Raw genomic sequence first — 21957 nt, forward strand, 5'->3', positions numbered from 1 at the left:
AGAGAGTTGGTCAGGCAAACTCGGTGGGACCGATTTGCTCTTTCGGTGAGACCGAAAAGTTACAAAAGGGAAACATAGATTTTACATTGCAACCTCGGTGGGACCGATTCGCTCTTTCGGTGAGACCGAAAAGTTACGAAAGGGAAACAGAGAGTTTGCAATCCCATCTCGGTGAGACCGAGATCCCTATCGGTAGAACCGAATTGCTAGGGTTTGGCAGTGGCTTATGACAAGTGAAACTCGGTGGCGCCGGATAGAAAGAATTGGTAGGACCGAGTTTGGCTTAGGGTTTAGGTCATATGTGGATATGGGAAAGTAGTTGAGGGTTTTGGAGCATATCACTAAGCACATGAAGCAAGAGGCTCATTAAGCAACACCTCATCCCTCCTTGATAGTATTGGCTTTTCCTAAAGATTCAATGTGATCTTGGATCACTAAAATATAAAATGAAGAGTCTTGAGCTTTTGAGCTTGAGCCAATCCTTTGTCCTTAGCATTTTGAGGGTTCCACTTTCACATCCATGCCATGCCAATCATTGAGCTTTCCTGAAATAGTCATCTTGGAATAGCATTAGCTCAATGAGCTATATGTTGTTATGAATTACCAAAACCACCTAGGGATAGTTGCACTTTCAGGTGCGCCCAAAGTGTGGAGTCAGTCCTAGTAGGATTCCACCTCCTTCATGGAATAGGAAAAAGGAAAGGGAGAAGGAGAAGGAAGGAAGGGGGCGCCCCCTTTCCCTAGTCCAATTCGGACCAGTCCATGGGGAAGGGGCACGGCCACCCTTGAGGCCTTTTTCTCATTTCCCGTATGGCCCATTAAGGCCCAATACGAATTCCCGTAACTCTCCGGTACTTCAAAAAATACCCGAATCACTTGGAACCTTTTCGATGTCCGAATATAGCCTTCTAATATATCGATCTTTACGTCTTGACCATTTCGAGACTCCTCGTCATGTCCTCATTCTCATCCGGGACTCCGAACAAACTTCATCCATAAAATCACATAACTCATAATACAAATCGTCATAGAACGTTAAGCGTGCGGACCCTACGGGTTCAAGAACTATGTAGACATGACCGAGACTCATCTCCGGTCAATAACCAATAGCGGAACCTGGATGCTCATATTGGCTCCTACATATTCTACGAAGATCTTTATCGGTCAAACCGCATAACAACATACGTTGTTCCCTTTGTCATCAGTATGTTACTTGCCCGAGATTCGATCGTCGGTATCCTCATACCTAGTTCAATCTCGTTACCGGCAAGTTTCTTTACTCGTTCCGTAATGCATCATCCCGCAACTAACTCATTAGTCACAATGCTTGCAAGGCTTATAGTGATGTGCATTACCGAGAGGGCCGAGAGATACCTCTCCGATATACGCAGTGACAAATCCTAATCTTGATCTATGCCAACTCAACAAACACAATCGGAGACACATGTAGAGCATCTTTATAATCACCCAGTTACATTGTGACATTTGATAGCGCACAAGGTGTTCCTCCGGTATTCTGGAGTTGCATAATCTCATAGTCCGAGGAACATGTATAAGTCATGAAGAAAGCAGTAGCAATGAAACTGTAACGATCATCGTGCTAAGCTAATGGATGGGTCAAGTCAATCACATCATTCTCTAATGATGTGATCCCGCTTATCAAATGACAACTCTTTGTCCATGGCTAGGAAAATTAACCATCTTTTGATTAACGAGCTAGTCAAGTAGAGGCATACTAGTGACACTCTGTTTGTCTATGTATTCACGCATGTACTAAGTTTCCGGTTAATACAATTCTAGCATGAATAATAAATATTTATCATGATATAAGGGAATATAAATAACAACTTTATTGTTGCCTCTATGGCATATTTCCTTCAATTTAGTGAAGTGGGGATATCATCTATATTTGACAAGAATGGCAACTTTGATGGAGAGAGGATTTTCTACCATGCACGAGACTTCCCCTGCATGCATGCTCATTTTTTATTCTTGTTCTATGGGGCCCACTGATATCATTATTTAGTATTCTCTAATAGTTTCATTCAAACAAATACATGCCTAATATATTTTGAAATAAAAATTTGTTTCACCTTCTATTTACACAAATGCGATTTTCTGGCAAGATCTTTAAACAAGACCAATATTGAATATTTTTTTTGAAATTATCTTTTTGACAACTAAATCATCAGGCTTCAAACATGTTTCATTGAAATTCATTAATTCCATGCGAAAAAATCAATAAGTTTTATTTTGTTTCGCATAAATAATCTTATTGTTTCAGTATGGCTCGTTGCCTTTCATAATGTTACACTATTTACCAATGTGTATCGAACTAATTCTTAAAATGTCAAACTTTGTAAATATCAATATATTTTATTACAACAAAAGTTTCAGTTTCATTGAGGTCCATCATAAATTCATGATCCAGATTGTATCATTGTGTCTCATTGTGTGTTAGTGTGCTTTATATTGTTCCGTACTGTATGCAAAATTACTAAATAAGAGTGTTTATATCCAATTTTTATTTGGGGGCATCGTGTTTCAAAGTGAACCATTGTGTTTAACCATGTTTCAAAACATGAATTTTGAAACTCGTTGAAATATAATCAAGTGCGGTCTCGTTTTGAAGTCCTCATCATCATAAACACAAATATGCAAACGGATCATAAAGTTGGGCTGCTGATTCTCAAGACAAAATCGATTTAAACCTGGGAATAACATAAAAAAAGAATGGGATGATGGAGCATAGCTAGAACAGTATTGTTGCATGTAATGAGAGAAAATGTTGACCAACTATAAGCAGTACTCATTAATGCATGTGAATCTCTAAACAAATGAATGGCTGCAATATGCACGGGATATCCCAAATATGGTAGGCATGCCTTTCTCAACTTTCATGCTTCAGTTTATTTTTAACAGAAACTTGCCGCGTGTCACTAAAATTTGCCATCCTTGCGTGGCTGGTATTGCCATCGAAAAACATCATGGCCGGAGCTAGGTAAATCACGTGGATTTTGGAGAATAAATTGCATGTGGATGCTAAGAAATTATTTTACATCCTCCACAAAATAATAATAATAATTAATTTTACATATACACCCCTAAAAGCAATGAAAACTCCCAGCTGAGTAATCAGTTATCCGGAGCCAAACTCACACCCCTTTACCGTGTGGTACGTTTTCTCTCCCCTTCCGAACCCCTCGCGTCCTGACCTTCGCTTCCAAGTTCTTCCAACGCGGCGGATCTACCTTCAACTGCCGCTGTGCCGCCTTAGCGTCACCGCCGGCGCGTCGATCCGGCCCCCTCCTGCCGCCACTCGGGGACGCGCTTCTCCGCCGCCACCGCCGTTCCCCTTCTTCCTCGCCCCCGGGAGATCCTGGCCATCGGGTCTCCTTCCTTCCTCCGAGGTATGAGCAGCTAGGTTGTTTTCATCACCGCAGCATCAACCCTCTTTGTTTTTGAATCAATCAATTCCGCTAGGGTAGGGAGAGGACCTTTACAATTTCTCCGTTTGCCGGTGCACACCCGCCACACCATCTAGATCTGCCCCTAGGTGGCGCTAGGATGATCCAGGGGCATGCGTAAGATGATGATCCAGGTAGTTCGCCAGATCCAGCGTTTAACTTCGATGTAGAGCTGGCCCTGATCCGGACGGATTCCGCCTAAGATTTTAAATCTTCTTCTGGAAAAACGTTAGGCACCGATGTTTGATAATTCCAGTGCCCAGTGGGTTCAATTTAAGTTACTCTTTTTAGATCTGAAGTTTCTACCGGAGTTGCTGTTGGCTCATTCATATTGGTTCAGTATATGTTCAGTATTGCCTCTGTATTTTGTCTGTGCAAGTCTTTAGACCTCTTGTCTTTGCCATGACTAGATTCAAGGAGAATTTTCTGAAAAATTAGATAGAGGGAGGGTGTATATCTGATCCAGCAAGTTGCAGGATAATGCTGGGAGTTTTCAAGCACCAGTAGGTTATTAGCAATCCTATGTCTAGGGTAAAAAATTTGTGACACTAGTAAGTTTGATGCTTTTTCCTATCTTTTTCTTTCTTCCATCCAACTGACGTCTGTTGTAATAGCAGACACTACACGTTATGGGTTTGTGGGGAAGTGAGTTGTTGCTTTTCTCCCTGTTGTTTATTGCAACAAGGGAAAGCACATGCCTTTCTCTGCATTTTAGTTACTGTGTTAATTGTTTCATGTGCAACTTCGATTGTCTGATGCAGTTCGTCTCTGTACAATTAATAGCACTATGAGGTCTGTTTTCCTGAATCGAGCTCATCACTTCATTTTTAATTATATGTAGGATCAAAGTTCAGGTTGGCGCCGACATGTCGTCGAAGAAGATAGAGCTAGACCACAAGGACATGGTTCATGATTCTGCCATTGACTACTATGGGAAGCGCCTTGCCACAGCCTCCTCTGACTCCACTGTGAAGATCACCAGCATTGGAGGTGCATCTGCCCCGTCCCAGCTTGTTGCGACCCTCACTGGCCACTATGGTCCTGTGTGGCGTGTCGGATGGGCCCATCCCAAGTATGGTTCCATTCTCGCATCCTGCGGCTATGATGGCCGTGTGATAGTCTGGAAGGAGGCTGCCACTGGGCAATGGTCTCAGCTCCATGTGTTTGACAACCACAAGGCCTCAGTTAACTCCATTGCTTGGGCTCCATATGAACTTGGCCTTTGCCTTGCCTGTGGGTCTTCTGACGGCACCATCTCTGTCATCTCCATGCGGCCTGATACAGGAGGATGTGACGCTGCAACCATTGAGCGGGCGCACCCTGTTGGCGTGACAGCAGTCTCCTGGGCTCCAGCAGCAGCACTCGGGTCCATGGTTGGCTCAGATCAGCTCGTCCACAAGATCGTGTCTGGTGGCTTTGACTGTGTCGTCAAGGTGTGGGAGTTTGTCAATGGTGGCTGGAAGCTGGAGAGCGCTCTGGTCTCCGACATGCACAAAGAGTGCGTGAGAGATGTCTCATGGGCACCGGTCCTGGGCCTGGCAAAGTCCACCATCGCCAGCGCGTCCCAAGACGGCAAGGTTGTCATCTGGACCAGTGGCAAAGGAGGAGGCAAGTGGGAAGGAAAGCTCATGCGTGACTTCGAGGCTCCGGTGTGGAGGGTGTCCTGGTCCCTGACGGGAAACATCCTGTCCGTGGCTGCCGGCGAGGGCGACATAACTCTGTGGAAGGAGTCGTCAGACGGGCAGTGGGAGTCGCTGTGGACCAAGGCCTCAGAGGAGCCGCCGCAGGAGGAGCAGGCGATCGAGGAGGCCATGCAGTAGGAGGGGAGTCTGCGCCACATCTCCCGTGTCGATTTCGGACCGTGATTCGTGTTTCTAGCGCCAACGCCATGACTTGCTTTCACCTGATACTCTTAGAGATACTCGTTGCCATCTTTTTTGCCGTTTGTTTCTACATGGACAATGTCTGATTGCACTTTTAAGTTTTATACTGGTCATGTACTCTTTGTGCACACCGTCAGAATGTATCGGCTGTTTGAACTGTTTATATCCTGCACTGGCTGTTATCGGTGTTATGTATGCTCGTGTGTGTAAAGCTCCATGATGCATGTGGAACCATGTTGACGGCCACCAGAGTGCCAGCGCCGCCGCGGCATTGATGGCCGCCACACCGTCGGTTGATGGCCGTCCGGCGCAGGTGTGGTCGTGGCCGTGAAATAACCTGGGCGCTGGGGACAATTCTTGCCGTCGTAGGTGTGCTCGTGGCCCTGAAAGAAACTGATTGTTCCTCGTTGTGTCTCCAGTGCGTTACTTTTTTTTTTGCGTCCCTGCCGCCGGAGAACCAGACTTCGGCCCCTCCCTTGTCTGGCCCAGCCCAACCACGAGCCTCTCAGTCCATCCCAGGCCGCATCTCTGCGCTGCTTATACCCCTAAAGAAACATCTGTTGCTTTAAAAAAAAACATCTCTGCGCTGCTTCGGCTCTCCCTCCCACCGTCCTCGGCTCCCCGGGGATCCTGCCCGTCGCCGCCAGCGGCCCGCGTTGGTGCTGCCCCGGCTCTTGCAACTTGGAAGGGCTGCCACCACTGCCTCCTCCCTCCCCGCCAGTCCCCCGTGCCTGCGGCAAGCGCTCCTCGGCACCCCTCCTAGGCTCCTCCTGCGTCGGATCCCCTCGCCGTGAGTTCCGTGCTCCCTTGATTCCGATTTCCGAGTGTCCTCATAATCCGTTCGTGCCTGATAGAGGCTAGGGTTAACTATCCTTCGATGTTCGGTTAGTGATTGATGGAACGCCCTGCTGTTTATGCTGCCGTGCCCCGTATTAGGGTTCAATTCGATGCATCTAGAAAAAAAGGTTCAATTCGATGCATCTAAAAAAGAAAGGTTCAATTCGATGCAGTTTCATGCAATACTATTAGGGTTCAATTCATTCGGTTCAGTTTTATTGCAATCTTAAATACAAGATGGAATGATGGATACTCTACCACGTTGTGTTGTTTTGCTATGCTCTATGGATTTTGATTTATGGTTCGAGTTTCATATCAACTGCACCTCTGTCCCATACTTCTTTTTATGTCACATTGCGTGTGCTGTAGGTAGTTTACTGCGCTGGTTAATTTTCAGCCTAGGGATGTTTATTGTTTCAGTGAGTCAAATCCTGCTGCCATCATGAGCAGCTTCTCTGATGGTTGCGCAGAGGCACGTTTTGTTCGCTTTGTCAGGCTATTGTTTTGTTTCTTATCTTTCTTGTACATGTGATGATTCGTAGGTGGCATCTGCTTGGCAGTGGGCAGGGCAACATGTCTGGCAATGTGAGTTGCTCCTACTCGTAATTCTTTTTGTCTGTAGAGAAGCCAGTGTGGTGCATTTGAGGATTTTGAGCTGATCCTCTGCTTGTTATGATGCGTAGCCTGCAGGTGTGGATAACACTTTCCGTAGGAAATTTGACAAGGAGGAGTACTTGGAGCGAGCTCGACAGAGAGAGCGGGATGAGAAGGTCCTCCACGATGTCCTACTGTTTTTTGAAAACTAAACATGATCATATTCATACTTCTCTCTTGTTCAATACATTGCTAACATTTGTTCTGTCTTTCTCCCTTGGTTATGCAGGATGAAGCCCGGAGAGGCAAGGGTATGCACTCTGTCTAAAGTTATTAGTTCTATTAAATCTGTAGCCTGTTATTATCATTCAATACTGAAATATTTCCTCTACAAACGTCAGATAGGGGCCCTCCTGTGCAAAGACAGCCTTTGAAGCATAGGGATTATGAAGTTGATCTTGAGTCTCGTCTTGGTAAAACCCAGGTTTGTAAAATCATATAGATTTCAAATAATGTTCCTTATTATGTTTTTCCATGTTTCCTCATTGTTGTTTAACCTGTGAGCCCAATTGAGCGTGATTCCTCAATTTCTTCTTATGTAGTATATCTGTAATGCCTCGCGTGGTACATTTTGAAGTTCCTTATTTAGGTTAATTTGCAACCTAGTATATGAGACTTCATGTTTATGCTTATTTGAATTATTGGATGTTGATTTGTGGGTATTGGGTGTTCTAGTATGTCATGGCATTGTATGTTCTTTATGCTGCTATTTTCCAATAGAGGTTGTCAAACAGACCTTACCAATCAATTAGATGTGCCCTTGTATATATAGTCAGAATACAGAAAATGTACTCAGCAATATCTGCAGTTTCTGTGTATATACTATAATGTTGCCATGGCTAGTCTTAATTTGACGCTCTCTGCAATTCATGGAAAGACCAACAAGCCAACCATCTTTCATGTTCTGAAAACTGCATCCGCATTCTTGTGTGCTGGTGACATATATAATTTGGCCTGTAATGAACCTGCTTAAATGAAAGCGGCGAGAGTTCCCTGACTTTTCCTGTAAATTTGGGGAAGCTGAACTGAGACATTGTCAGTATCTTGCTCCCTGTTTCATTTGTGTTGGATGTCGAATCATTCTATGACATCCACTTTGGAAAGCAGAAAAGATTAATTGCATCTTGCATTGCTTGGATACATATATATTGAATTCGAACCACAAACACAATCCAAGCATCTTGCATTACTAGGATGGATATGATTGGGGTGCCGAGCGAGCAACTAGCTTGTAGTTTTGATCGGATGGATTCAGAGACTCAGGTGCTGGAGCAGAGAGCTGCCGTAGAGGCCCTTGGCCCTGTAGCGCCGGACCAGTTCCGCCATGGTGGTGCTCCTGTACCGCGCCTCGCCGTTGGTGACAATTGGCTGTAGCACTCTCGTTGATGTGGCTGCGCCCTGCGGCCGGAAGAAGCAGGCCACGGAGACGCGAGGCCCGACGCTCTTGGCCACCACGCGGTGCTCCACGCTCTTGAACTTGCCGTTGGAGACAAGCTGCAGGAAGTCGCCGACGTTCACCACCAGCGCGCCCGCCACCACTGGCACATCCACCCACACAGCATCCGACTTCTTCTTGTCGTCTTCCTGTAGTCCGTCGACAAGCACCTGGAGGCCGCCCACAGCGTTCTGGAGGACCACAGTGAGGAAGCAGGGGTCGGAGTGGGCGGTGGTGCCCAACGTCAGGTGCGGCTCTGGGCAGGACGGGTAGTAGTGGCCAGCGAGCCCCTCCAGGCACGCAGCATCCTCCTCCAGGTGCCCACGGTGAAGGCCCAGTGCCTCCGACAGCAGCTCGAGCAGGGTGCGGCCCAGCTGCTGCACCAGCCTTGTGTACTCAGGCACGATGGTCCTGCACGCGGGAGGGATCTCCTCGGGCGGCGTCGGCTCCGGCGCCGTCTCCATGAAAAGGGTGTCATGCCAGGTGGCCGCCGGTGACCGGAACAGGTTGAAGTTGCTCTGGTACCTCACGCGCCGGCGAGAGTCCCGGCTGTAGTAGGGCGCCTTGGCCTCCACCGTCTCCTCATGAAAGCCCTGCAACGCCGCAAGCATCTCTGACATGACCGCCTTGGGCACACCATGGTTCACCACCTGGAAGAAGCCCACCGTCTCCACGGCCGCCTTCACTGCGGCGACCAGCTCAGCTCGCTCGGATGGTGCAGTAGTAGTAGTAGTAGCACCCACGGCAGCCGCGAGGTCGATGACCGGGATGGTGAAGTGGTGCTCTTGATCTGCATGCAAACGGTGGAGGGGGAGGGGGTGGTGGAAGATGGAGGGGATGGTGGTGATGCCCGTGTCAACGAGGCCCTTGACGCCGGCCTTGGTGTTGTCGAAAGCCTTGAGGGCACGAAGGCGATCGGAGTCGGAGGCCATCATTGTTGTACTACTCCACTAGATGAGTATTGCTGCTCCTTTAAAGGATCTCTGTGCCAGTGCAAATCGTGCAAGATCAAAAAGCTCGATCCACTATATATTATTTTTCTGCATTACCTATCTCTTCCCAACTGCTATGCAAGAGACAACCTAACTTGCAGTTCTTTATGTAATCAGTGCGGTGGTTGATCCATTATTGTTCCCCTATCATTTTCTGAAAAGAAAAAGAAATCATTGTTTCCCTATCAAAGACCAGGCTCGAATAGTGATTTCACTAGTTTGAGTTAGCCAAATAAGAAGCCAGGCTAGATTGACTCTACTGGAGGACTCCTTTGAGTAGCACTGCCGCTGTGCTGTATTACTATATACTAGGAGTCTACAATGATTTAACAGTTTGATATTATCAGCACATGACTAGGACAATTCTGAAAGCCTTAAAACACTTTTGAGTAGCATAATGCAATTCTTGAATATAAAACATAAGGATGGAAATCATAAAAGTGTGCTTAAGATTGAAGATTAGAAGAAGTATGGATGAGTATTGCAAAAGATGAGTAACTCTTAAGTCCACGTATGAATGCTTTATTTTTATAGGTGGTTCGGTTTGGTCATTAACTCATTTATCATCGATAAGCTGTTTTCTTAGTTCGGTATAAAAAATCTGTCCATATAAAATAGACGCTCTATTACTTATAAATGTATAACTAACAGAGTATTATTTTGCCTCCTTTTCAGGTGGTAACCCCAATCGCACCTTTGAGTCAGCAGGTTTGTCCCAAAATCTCACAGGGCTTGTTATTTTAGATTAGAAATTGCAATGTTTGTAAAATTTTCAGTTTGGCTTACTTGATAGACATTCTACCAGAGTATGTGACTTCTTGTTGTTTTTTAGTTGTAATTGAGAACTCAGTGGGATCTTAATTCAGAAAACCTGTTGTATGTGCTGTTCTTTAGATTTTGGTCTCATGTTTCCGCAATCAGTCATTACTCATTAGTGTTTGACTCATCACTTGCTTGATCTTTTTTATAACATACAAATGCATGAAATTTAGAACAGTTCTATTGCTACATAATTAATCTCGCTTGCCATGGGATTGGAGGATGATGCAAATATTAATGCTTAACTAGATACTGTTCATGCTCAGTTTATCGCACAAAATCTTGTTCTCATTTACCATCTTTCTGGCAGGCTGGATACTACTGTTCAGTATGTGAGTGTGTTGTTAAAGATTCAGCCAACTATTTGGATCATATAAATGGCAAGAAGCGTAAGTACCTGCAAACTCTATTTTAAGTCCAGTTGGTCTAGCAAACTTGCCTATCATCAGTTTCATGTTTTATGGTTTGACATTTGACAGATCAGAGAGCATTGGGCATGTCTATGCGTGTTGAAAGGGCGTCACTCGAACAGGTAAACAAATTTGAAGCTTGTCTGTGGACCTGAGTCCATCTAATAACTAAAATCATTGTTCATCATGTGCTGGTTATTTCATTGGTTTATCATCACAAATTAAAAATGAAAATCTTCGTGTTATTTAAGCCAAGTGGACAGCTGCTTGCATGGTTACCTTCCATATGTTTCAATGTTAATAACTCTCCGCCCGCAGGTTCAGAAACGGTTCGAGGCACTTAAGAAGAGGAAGGATCCAGCCAGCTTCAGTGAACAAGGTGATACAATGCGAAAACATCATCTAGGATGTCAATTCTCCTCTCTATTCATTGTCCACAGAATTGTCTACCAGATTGCTGTCTGAAATTTAAAATTGGCTTCTTCGCCTTTTCTTCAGATTTGGATGAGAGAATATGGAAACAGCAGCAAGAGGAGGAGGAGAAGAAGCGTCAGCGCAGAGAAAAGAAGAAAGAAAAGAAGGTACAAGAACAATCTTTGATGTGTGTGTATGTCTATGTGTATGTAATTTCCTGTTTTCTACTACGCGTTTTCCATTGAACGCGAGACTTGCAGTCTGTCAGTTCATTGGGCTGTTGAGAATCGTTAGTTTTTAATGACATGGTATGAATTGGTTTCAGAAAGAGCAGGCTGGCCAGAATGAACCTGAGGACATTGACCCTGATGTTGCTGCTATGATGGGCTTCGGCGGGTTCGGCACCTCTTCAAAGAAGTGAAAATTGCTGCTTCAGGTGGCGCCATTCCGTTGGTCTCTGGCTGCTGAAGACGTCGCCGTCGCTCTCTGCACCTGGGTCTCAGCATAGGTCAGACACAGCTCTGATGCAGTGTTGCGATTAGTGTACTGGAGCTTGTTGCAACCGCTACCTGATGAATGTCAGCAAAACGATACTTGATGCCGGAACAATTCAGCTTCTGTAATCGGTGACCGGTGATCATTTGAGAAGCATTTCATCTTTGAGAAATGAGACGACTAATTCGTCTAGATGCTGCTGTATCATTTGAGGGGCATTTTATCTTTGAGAAATGAGATAACTAATTCGTTTACACGCTGTTGTTGTATCAGCTTGCGAGAAAAGCAAATGCTCTGTTTGCAGGCTGTTGTTTTATTCTTGCATATATTCTCCGTTTTGGAAAAGAAAAAGTAAGTTTGCATACGACATAAGTTAGGAGTAGCATAAATGATGGATTTGTGACAAAACTTAGAAGACAATTTTCTTTCGGTTTTGTTCTCGTTACCTTTCGGCACATGCATCCAGTGAAAACTGGAATTCCGTGAAAATCTGAAAACTGTAAAACGGAGGCACTAGATTGTAGATACTCCCTTCGTTCACTTTTATAAGTTGTTTCACAGTTTCAGACATTTGAAAATGGGCTGCTTTCCATGTTGTCTAAAATGTCTTCAACGTATTATAAAAGTCAACAAAGGGAGTAGATGAATCGGACTAAGAGATGGGGTACCTCGTGATCACTTGAACATATTTTACAGAAAACTCCTATCTCTCCCTTGACCTGTGCCATACGCGGCAAGCCCAGCCCCTTCTTCCTTAGGATTGTTTCTATGAGAGAATTTTTATTTGTACCAATAAAAATACTTTTGTGATTTCTTCTATATGGATATTTAATTAGGAATTTTTTATGTGGGATTTCTTTATTTCTACACCAGAATCTTATATGATTGCCCCTATATAGGCTGTTTCATTTGCATTGATATAGTCTCGTATGATTTTGTCCCTGGTTACGGTGCACTAAGGCCCTGTTCGATACCACTCCACTCCACAACTCTGGGAGCGGAGTTGGCGGAGCTATAGTTCAAAACGGCGGAGCTGCACTTCCCCTGCACCACAGATTCCGGGAGTGGGCAACTACCGAACAGGGCCTAAGTTTCAAACAAAATTCTGCACCTGTTCAAACCTCTAAAATATCCCGTGCTTTCCGGCTTTCATATGGTGTGATAACAAAAACTGGTCCCCGCAAAAAAAAAAGAACTGGTGGAACATTCAGTCCTGTAGATTTGTTTGGACATGAGACTGCAATCTTGTGTTTTTTTCTTTAATAATCCCTTGCATTTGTTATCTTTGAATGAAAGATGCCCTGAGCATAATTGAAAAATACTCCACGAGCATTTCACTTATACACTGAAATCTGCTGAAAAATACGCTTCCTTAGAGGTGCTAAACATGTTGATGGACTAAATATACTGGAAAAGACATATTTGTGCCAAAATTTACCATGAAAACATGTAGATGGACTAAATATACAGTCCTCTAAATCAACTCGAGAAGATGGTAACAATGTGTTGTTAGCGCATAAGCTAGCTGCCATGACGCTAAATTCAGGACACGCGGGCTGCTGGTTGGCGAATTAGAAGAAAGGCCAACGATCAAGACATGCTACCAATTTGAAAACATGTCTCTCGTTCAGGTTCAGGGCACAGCTCTAGTCCCTGGGCTGAGAGCTGCTGCGCCCGGAAAAAAACCACGACCCAAACCATACCCGCGCGCGCGTTTTCCTCGCCATTTCCTGATGGAGCTGTCCAGCAAGTTGCGCGCGACTATTCGTCCGTGGGCGTATCCATCCTACTGTTCCACGATCAGTCCAGTGTCACGCAGATGGCGACCTCACCTCGCCGGCCTGGTTCTACTACCAGTCTGCATCCTTGACATTTCTCTTCTGCATGTAGATACTAATCAAGTCCTAATCAAGCGTTCCCTTGTCTGACAGGACCGCCTCACCAGATAAACACGTGCAGTAGCAGTATTGTGACCGGAGCACACTCTTCCTGCACGCCGCGCGCGGTTCGATCTAACCCGATTGATCCAATCGGACGTACTTTAATTTGGGTTGGAGGGAGTAATAATAATCAGCAATGATTATTATGGACTAGCACATATGCCCGTGCGTTGCAACGAGAGGGAAAATAGTATGTATTTAAAGGTAGTGAGAATTATATATGTAAGCAAAATCATGTGTGCACATGAAAAAAGAACATTTAGCTTCTTGGTTTCGCCGGGTGTGAAGTAATCAATCCACTATTTTTTTATTCATTGATCGAGGGCATTTAAGAGTTTTGTTACGTCATCATACACCAGAGAAGGCCCATGAATTATTCAATCTAATTTTTCTTTCAATCGAGGAGATTTTAAGGTATTAAGTTTCTGAATATTGTAGGAAAAATAAACCATTTTTTAAATTCTGATTGAAAATTGTGTACACTTTAAGAAAAAAGTGAACAAACTTTAAAACAGGAAAAACTTTTAAAATTCACAAATATTTTTTGAAAACACCAACTTTTTATAAAAACATGAATATTTTTGAATTTGTGAACATTTTTTTAGCATGGGAACATGTGTTGAAAATTCATAAAAAAGTTCAAAAATGTTTATCTTTAATATGATTTTGAATTGTGAAAATTTCACCTAAACAAGATTATTTGTCAAATTTGGAACATTTTTCTAAAATTCCATTTTCTTTTTAGAAATCTCGAACAATTTTGGAAAACAATAGAAGTTTTTGAAAAAATGGGAAACATTTTGCAAGTTCCAGTTATGTTTTCAAAATTGCCACAAAATTTTGGAATTATGAACATTTTTTATAATTTGATTTTTTTGAAATTCTGAACGTTTTTTGAGATTTTTGAATTTATGAAATACATTCTATAAGAAAAATAAAATTGGAAGGGGAAAAAGTGATAGGGAAGGAGAATAAAAATATAAGTAAAACATAGAAGCAAAGAAAAATGGGGCAGCCATTATTGGTTGTCCTGTGCGAAGCTCTGACTATTTGTCGTTCTATGCGAAAAATAGAATTTCCTTACTGTGTGGGCAGAAAAATGAGTGGGCTGGCTTCGCTGGGCCACAGCATGCGGCACACGTACAAAATTCTGGAAAAGCCTTTTTTTTCTAGCAGAGGAACGCATAAGAATTTAGTACCACCTTGGATAGAAAAAAAAATTCTTTTCCGCGCTGAACGGATGAAAAAATTGACGAAACGCACTTTGCTTTATTAATAGGTACTAGTAAATGCACACGTGCAATGCACGTTAATATTTAGGCAATATATTAATTGCATGCGGTTATTAGGTATGCTATTATTTATGTGTTAATCATGTGATTAGTGTAATATTTGGTATGATATTAATCGCATGTTAAACACATTTAATGCTCGTCATTCGAGCAGTCTAGGTCGTTGGATTGACTTAGTTCGATGGCCGAGATCAGTTGGATCTGCCTCTTTGGTTTTTTTTATATTGGTATAGAAAGTACAAGTATAGATTGAAAGGAGTAAATGTTTTACGGGCCAGGTCGGTTTATATCTCAAGCTTAGCCTGGGATTCGAGGCTTTAGATTGGTCGTAGATGCTCCATGCTACTAACCAATTATACTCCCTCCGTTCTGATTTATTGGTCTTTTTCATATTTTGTGTCAAATTTTAGTTATAGATTTAACTAACAAAATTTTAATGCATGTCATCGAAAATATTATCAACGAAAACTATGTTCAAATACGAATCTAATGATATTTTTTATGACATGCATTAACATTTATTAATAACATTTATGAATTATGATCAAATTTTGATCCAAAATACGAAGAGGACCAATAAATCAGGACGAAGGTAGTGGATCATTGACTGGTATGTACGTAGCTTTCATTAGAATGGATGTTCGTACCATATGACCCCCCCCCCCCCCCCCCCCCCCCCTCCCATTAGCTGAAGAAGACATCTTTGGTTCGCATGATTGCTTGCGAGAACGCAACAAGAGAATGAAGAGAAAAAGGACGTAAAATTCTAGTGCCACATTTCGGCATCCATGGAGATTTTTGTTTTCCAACCATGCAAAGAGATCTATCCGTTCGACTACTATACTATACCTGTACTCATAGAGATTTTTTCAGGGGAGGCGATCTCTGACTCGTCAGCGGAAACCCCGATCCTTTCGGTTTCCTGCTTCCTTCGTTCCGATCGATCCTTGAATATACGCAGGACTTGTCCAGCGCCCCCGGTCGGTGACAGCGAACCGAAAACGATTGTAATTTAAAACATGCTCCGTGCATGTGCTTTTGTTTTTTCTTGAGGCGTTTACGTCCAACCGCACCAGGTGATAGCGAGTAAGGGAGAAAAGTCATAAGCACATCCGGTGCTGCTACTAATTATTAGTATCAGTGCATATCTCTCCAGCTTTGAGGATTTTATTTGATTGTACTCCCTCTTAATGATCTAAACGCTCTTATATTTCTTTATCATCAAGGGAGTAGTACTAGCTAGGAAAAACTCTTTGCTCAGAGGCTGCTGAGGATGAGATGCTGGCGTTGTTTGTTTTAACAACTCAACAGTTAATTGGTCCTTGCTCGAAAAAGCATTTGCTTAGGGCATTTCTTACCAATCCTCTATAGTTTAGAGGAGTATCCGACCGAGCAAAGCTTAGGAGAGTATAGTTACTTCACTAATTTTTGGCCGGACATAGCCGATCCCTAATACAACGGAATAAAACTACTTCTACTTTTCATTGATACATTTCTCGAACACTTGCCATGCACATATACACATAGAGTGATTGACTAGCCGTCGATCCTCCGGTACTTAGTACCTTGACGAGGCAGTCCTCGGAGAGCGTAAACATGAGCACCGCCCCTAGTGACGCTGTCCATGTATCCGCAGATGGTCAGCGTGGCCAACGTGAGCTACGGGTTGTCCTGCTATGTGCCGATGCTCATGCACCTGGCCGACTACGCGTTCGTGCGTAGCGTGTCCCAGGCCTTCGGCGAGGACCACTGCCCCGGGCAACCAAGGTACAAGGAGCAGGTGTACAGGGGCCTCCTGGCCGTCATGGCCGCCGGGCTGCTCTCGGTGCTCCTGTGGGCCGTGCACTCGGGGGAGATATGGAAGAGAAGCGACACCAACGAGATGAAGCTCATGGCGGCACCGCCGTCTTTCAAGTACCAGCGGAGCAACGCGAGCACCCACTCCCAATGGTCGGAGAGCTCGAGCGCCTTGAGCAGGGACAGCATGTCGACAACACGCAGGAGGTCGTCGTGCCAGGAGGGCGGGCAGCGACTTGGAGAGCTCGAGCATTAGCGCATGCGCGTCCGGGGAGAGGAAGGAGCTCAGCCTCCCTTGACGCTCCTGATCTGGACGGCTCTTGCGCATAGTTTCAAATAGTCGGCTATAGCTCTGCTATAGCCTTTTCAGCAGGGTGCTGTTAAATGGTCGCCTTCACAAATAGCCCGCTATAACTGATTTCGAGGCCCGCCGCTATTTTTCATAGCCCGCTATTTAAAACATTGCTCTTGCGACAAAACGGCGGCGAGGGGAGGCGAGCGCACGGGCTGGCTGGCGTGGAGGGGCGCGGGCGCATGCGATGGTTCAGGGGCGGCACGGTTGGTCACGGGTGGCGGGAAGGGGGTACGGGGAGGGGGCTGGCGGCGGGCGAGGAAGGGGGGAGGACCAGGAGGACTAGGCGCTGAGGCAGGCGTGGGTGACGGAGCAGCAGAAATTTCGCTGCGGCTCGTTTTCATGGAGTATATTTAGGGAAACGAGAGGCGCCGGAGTATAACTTTTACTCCCTTACAGCAAATTAGGGATCGGTTAGATACGCGTTAGAGGCGTAAAACCGACCTTTTACTCTAACCTTGGATAAAGGATTGGTCAGAAATGCCCTTAGCTAGTTAGGGAAATCGATCAGTAAAGTGGGTCGCCATCGATCGAATATCCAGAGACCATCACTCCACTCGTATCATCTTATCCACCGGGTAGTCACGTACTCCTGCTCCACTGCTCTCAGCTTGGGGTGGTGTCTATGTGTATGTAATTTCCTGTTTCTACTGCGTGTTTCCCGTTGAACGCGAGACTTGCAGTCTATCAGTCCATTGGGCTGTTGAGAATCAGGAAGAGTTTGTAATGACACGTTATGAATTGGTTTCAGAAAGAGCAGGCTGGCCAGAATGTGTTAGAGTTGTGTCGAATATTATGTACGTGATAGGTTACAGTTGGACTTGTAGTTGTATTGTGTTTAGATAGGATATGGAGTCGTGTCCTAGTAGGACGCTTGTATCCTATGCCTCTCATATATAGCGGGGGTAGAAACACGATGTAACCTATGCCAACATAATAGCACATGCACGCAAGGGGGAGTCGGCGGCGTGTGTCGGCGTCCGGGTGGCCGGTGTGCAGTATTGTGACGGTGTCACGGGAAGGAGCGCCCGTAGTCAGGCCCCGGAGATGTAGCCATATCGGTGAACCTCGTTAACAAATCTCGGTGTCGTGCTCGTGTAATTGCTTGATCCTCGAATGATCGATGGTATGCCTCAGATTTATTCTAACAAGTGGTATCATGAACAAGGTTTGATGAGGCAGTGCATCTGTTGATCTAGAGGAAGTGCTTTGCGAAAAGATCGTTGAGTTAAATTGCGGTTCAAGACGGCAGCGATGGAGCGGATCGGTTGTCACACGGTGTTTCCGTGTTTCGATCAGGGCAGTCGTAGTGTTAGCAGCGAATCAAAGAAACTCTTGATGCGATCGGAATTTTTGTAAGGACATGCAATCGATGGCGCGAACGGAAGTTACAGCAGGCGTCCGATCAGCACAAGGCGCGTGTCCCATGGCAGCGGCAGGCTGGACGTGCGGCGATCGGATCGATCGGGCGAGCGTCCGACGGCAGGCGTACGTGCTTGTATTGCTGGCGCTTGGCGGCCCATGACAGGCAAGGCCCATGGTGCGCTGGCGGAGCTGGAAAGCGGAGGCCCGTGCGCGTGGTCGGCGGAGCGTGGATGAGCCGCAGGCCGGAGATTTGTTTGAAAAAGAGCTACGTGACAGACTGGTGTTTTCCATCTGGATGAAGAGCAAGGCAAAGCTAACGGACCTTTATACAGCTTACATATGCATGTGGTGGAGTTTGGAAATTTTCCTTTGATCTCTATGTTGGAGTGCACGGGAAGGCTTATGAGGTAGGTTGGCTTCGTTTCTTCAAACACGTTGAGCACGTGGATGGTAGCCTGATGGTCTGTGGTGTGCGTGGCAAGGATAACAACATGTGTATAAGGCTCGTGGAGTTTGAAGCATGTCGTGCAGTCGGATAAGTTTGGCTAGGTCAGACTAGACAGTCCGACAGATCGACGCAAGTCGGTTGGTACAGAAGACGGTGGAGGGATCGATGACAACGACATACGAGCGTGAAGCTGATGGTGACCGATTTCTGGGGCGTGGAAACATGTGGCGCAGGCCCTGAGGGTTTGTGTGGCTTCGACAAGACTATGGCGCGGGGTTGATTCAAGACAGTGTACACACGGAGTTTGAAGTCGACGGGGCGCGAGAGTGGACTGATCATCTACCATGGAGTCATGTTGAAGGTGAAGCTGGATTGAGGGGCTACGGTGTAAGGATCCAGAGAATCGAAGCCTATTCAGCGGGAAAAGCGAGTGACATGCAATTTGGACTGGAGCCCAATGGTCTGATGGAAGCATGAAGCTCGTCATCGGTCGGTGATAATCGGTGGTATTCTGCAGGGGTTGAGTGGTGTGGGTTCGCGACCCTTTGAGACTAAACCGGGACAGCGGAGGCTCGACGCGGTAATAGCGGCGAGGCGTGCTGTATGCACGGACATGGAGACGGACCAAGGCTCTGGTGGTCATACATGTGGTGAGACAACTGCGAATTTGACTCGAAATGATTACAAGCAATGGTGAAATTCCTTCAAGTTTCAGACATGCGTTCAAGAAAGGAGCGGTGATGTTGAGTTCAGGTAACCCTTATGTGTGACACCCAATATGTGAGTTGTTCATTTTCACGCAGGTCAGTGATCAGTGTGTGATGGCGTTGGATGGATACTCTGGAAGTTGGGAGTACAAACTAGAGTAGCAAGGAACTTAATTTTGCTCGAGCATTGACAATGGTCAAGAAAAGAAGGGACTACAAGTTGCAGGTGGAGTCACATGGAGTCTTTGGAGTAGCAGCGGTGCTCATGGGATAAGCTCAAGTCCAATATACATGAAAATTTAATGCATTGACGAATTCAAGGTGGTGGAGAATATTCGTCAAGGTGGAGTTTGTTAGAGTTGTGTCGAATATTATATACGAGGTAGGTTACAGTTGGACTTATAGTTGTATTGTGTTTAGATAGGATATGGAGTTGTGTCCTAGTAGGACACTTGTATCCTATGCCTCTCCTATATAGCAGGGGTAGACACACGATGTAACCTATGCCAACATAATAGCACAGACGCGCAAGGAGAAGTAGGCGGCGTGTGCCGGCGCCCGGGTGGCCGGTGGACGGTATTGTGACGGTGTCACGGGGAGGAGCGTCCGTAGTCAGGCCCCGGGATGTAGCCATATTGGTGAACCTTGTTAACAAATCTCAGTGTCGTACTTGTGTGATTGTTTGATCCTCGGATAATCGATGTATATCTTGGATTTATTCTAACAGAATGAACCTGAAGACATCGACCCTGATGTTGCTGCTATGATGGGCTTCGGCACCTCTTCAAAGAGTGAAAATTGCTGCTTCAGGTGGCGCCATTCCGTTGGTCTGTGGCTTGCTGAAGACGTCGCCGTGGCTCCGTGCACCTGGATCTCAGCATAGGTCAGACACAGTTCTGATGCAGTGTTGCGATTAGTGTACTGGAGCCTTGTCGCAACCGATTCCTGATAATGCTGGAACAATTCAGCTTCTGTAATTGGTGACCTGTGATCATTTGAGAGGCATTTTATCTTTGAGAAATGAGATAACTAATTCGTTTACATGCTGTTGTTGTATCAGCTTGTGAGAAAATCAAATGCTCTGTTTGCAGGCTGTTGTTTTATTCTCGCATATTCTCCGTTTTGGAAAAGAAAAAGTAAGTTTGCATATACGACATAAGTTAGGAGTAGCATAAATGATGGATTTGTGACAAAACTGGCAAGTTAGAAGACACTTTTCTTTCAGATGGAATTCGGTGAAAACTGTAAACGGAGCCACTGGATTGTAGATAGATGAAACCGGTAAGAGATGAGAATTTTTCTATGAGCGAATTTTTATTTGTACCAATAGAATACTTTTGTGATTTCTTCTATATGGATATTTGATTAGGAAATTTTTATGTGGGATTTTTTATTTGTACACTAGAACCTTATATGATTCCCCCTATATAGGCTGTTTCATTTGCATTGACACAGTCCTATATGATTTTTTTTCCTGGTTACGTTTCAAAAGAAATTCTGCACTTGTTCAAACCTCTAAACTATCATTTGCTTTCCGGCTTTCATATGGTATGATAACAAAAACCGGTAACACATTCAGTCCTGTAGATTTGTTTGGACATGAGACTGCAATCTCGCGTTTTTCTTTAATAATCCCTTGCTTTTGTTATCTTTGAATGAAAGATGCCCTGAGCATAATTAAAAATACTCCGTGAGCATTTCACTTGCATTGAAATCTGCTCAAAAACACGTTTTCTTAGAGGTACTCAGAAAGAAACATGTTGATGGACTAAATACATTGGAAAAGACATATTTGTGCCAAAATTTACCATGGAAACAAGTGATAAGTGACCTAGTCCTCTAAAGCAACCGGAGAACATGATAACAATGTGAAGTCAGTTCGTTTTTGTTTGGCTGTGTGCATCTTAATTATGCAGAGGTCGGACGATACTCATCATGTTTTGTATCCGTTTGATACTACATTTTGAGTCAATAAAAATACCCTTTATAAAAAATGCTAGCTGTCATGACGCTAAGTTCAGGACACGCGGGCTGCTGGTTGGCGAATTAGAAGAAAGGCCAACTATTCGTGCGCGGGCGCATTCATCCTACCGTTCCACGATCAGTCCAGTATAGGCAGATGGCGACCTCGCCTACCTGGTTCTACGAGTCTGCATCCTTGACATTACTTCTGTGCACGTAGATAAGTCGTAATTAAGCGCCCCCTTGGTTGACAGGACTGCCTCACCAGATTAACACATGCAACACTCTTCCTGCATGCCGCGCGCGGTTCGATTCAATCTGATTAAGACAGCAATACAGGCTTTACGGGTCAGGAGCAGCAGATGAGTGCAAGTGTGAAGCTAGTTTCAGGGTTATCACTTAGAGCATCTACAGCCGGGCCTCTCATACCCATCTTAAATGTTTGAAGGCCGTCCGGTCACTGACCGGTAAAAAAAAGACCTAATCTGACTTCTCAAACCGTGGACAAACGCCCGGACTGACAGGCATCCCTTATATCCAGCCCAAATCTAGGGCGGATATGGAGTAGCTCGGACACGTTCAGGCGCGCCCGCCTAATAGGCCCGATCTACCGTCGACCCCACACACGGATGCAGAGTGACAAATATGAAACATACTCGATCAGTGCCCCAGGACGGGCGTTTGAGGG

The 21957-nt window shown here is 45.1% G+C and overlaps 2 protein-coding genes and 1 pseudogene across 2 annotated transcripts; 2 read left to right on the forward strand and 1 right to left on the reverse strand.

The window, feature by feature from the left end:
• The first annotated feature begins 3121 nt into the window (after window positions 1–3121).
• LOC125529775 (protein transport protein SEC13 homolog B) lies at window positions 3122–5513 on the forward strand. Its single transcript, XM_048694192.2, has 2 exons — window positions 3122–3410; window positions 4309–5513. The coding sequence occupies exon 2, from the start codon at window positions 4334–4336 to the stop codon at window positions 5285–5287; it is 954 nt and encodes a 317-aa protein (XP_048550149.1). The 5' UTR covers window positions 3122–3410; window positions 4309–4333; the 3' UTR covers window positions 5288–5513.
• Window positions 5514–5909: 396 nt separating this feature from the next.
• LOC125532125 (uncharacterized) lies at window positions 5910–11660 on the forward strand. The gene is made up of 11 exons (XM_087545028.1): window positions 5910–6140; window positions 6730–6772; window positions 6871–6957; window positions 7071–7092; window positions 7183–7265; window positions 9944–9976; window positions 10398–10476; window positions 10567–10619; window positions 10816–10876; window positions 10996–11078; window positions 11237–11660. Exons 2-11 carry the CDS (start codon window positions 6761–6763, stop codon window positions 11330–11332), a joined length of 609 nt encoding a protein of 202 aa, XP_087401154.1. The 5' UTR covers window positions 5910–6140; window positions 6730–6760; the 3' UTR covers window positions 11333–11660.
• LOC125532126 (1-aminocyclopropane-1-carboxylate oxidase homolog 1 pseudogene) lies at window positions 7937–9328 on the reverse strand (annotated as a pseudogene).
• Window positions 11661–21957: the final 10297 nt, after the last annotated feature.

The sequence above is a fragment of the Triticum urartu genome, chromosome 2A, assembly GCF_056163025.1.
Source record: "Triticum urartu cultivar PI428250 chromosome 2A, HENAU_Tu73, whole genome shotgun sequence".
In the NCBI taxonomy this organism is placed as follows: Eukaryota; Viridiplantae; Streptophyta; class Magnoliopsida; order Poales; family Poaceae; genus Triticum; species Triticum urartu.

Coding starts and splice junctions, on each gene's coding strand:
- LOC125529775 (XM_048694192.2), top strand. CDS start 4,334: ATGTCGTCGAAGAAGATAGAGCTAGACCACAAGGACATGGTTCATGAT.
- LOC125532125 (XM_087545028.1), top strand. Junction 10,877..10,995: donor AGCCAGCTTCAGTGAACAAG/GTGATACAATGC, acceptor CCTTTTCTTCAG/ATTTGGATGAGAGAATATGG. Junction 11,079..11,236: donor AAAAGAAGAAAGAAAAGAAG/GTACAAGAACAA, acceptor AATTGGTTTCAG/AAAGAGCAGGCTGGCCAGAA.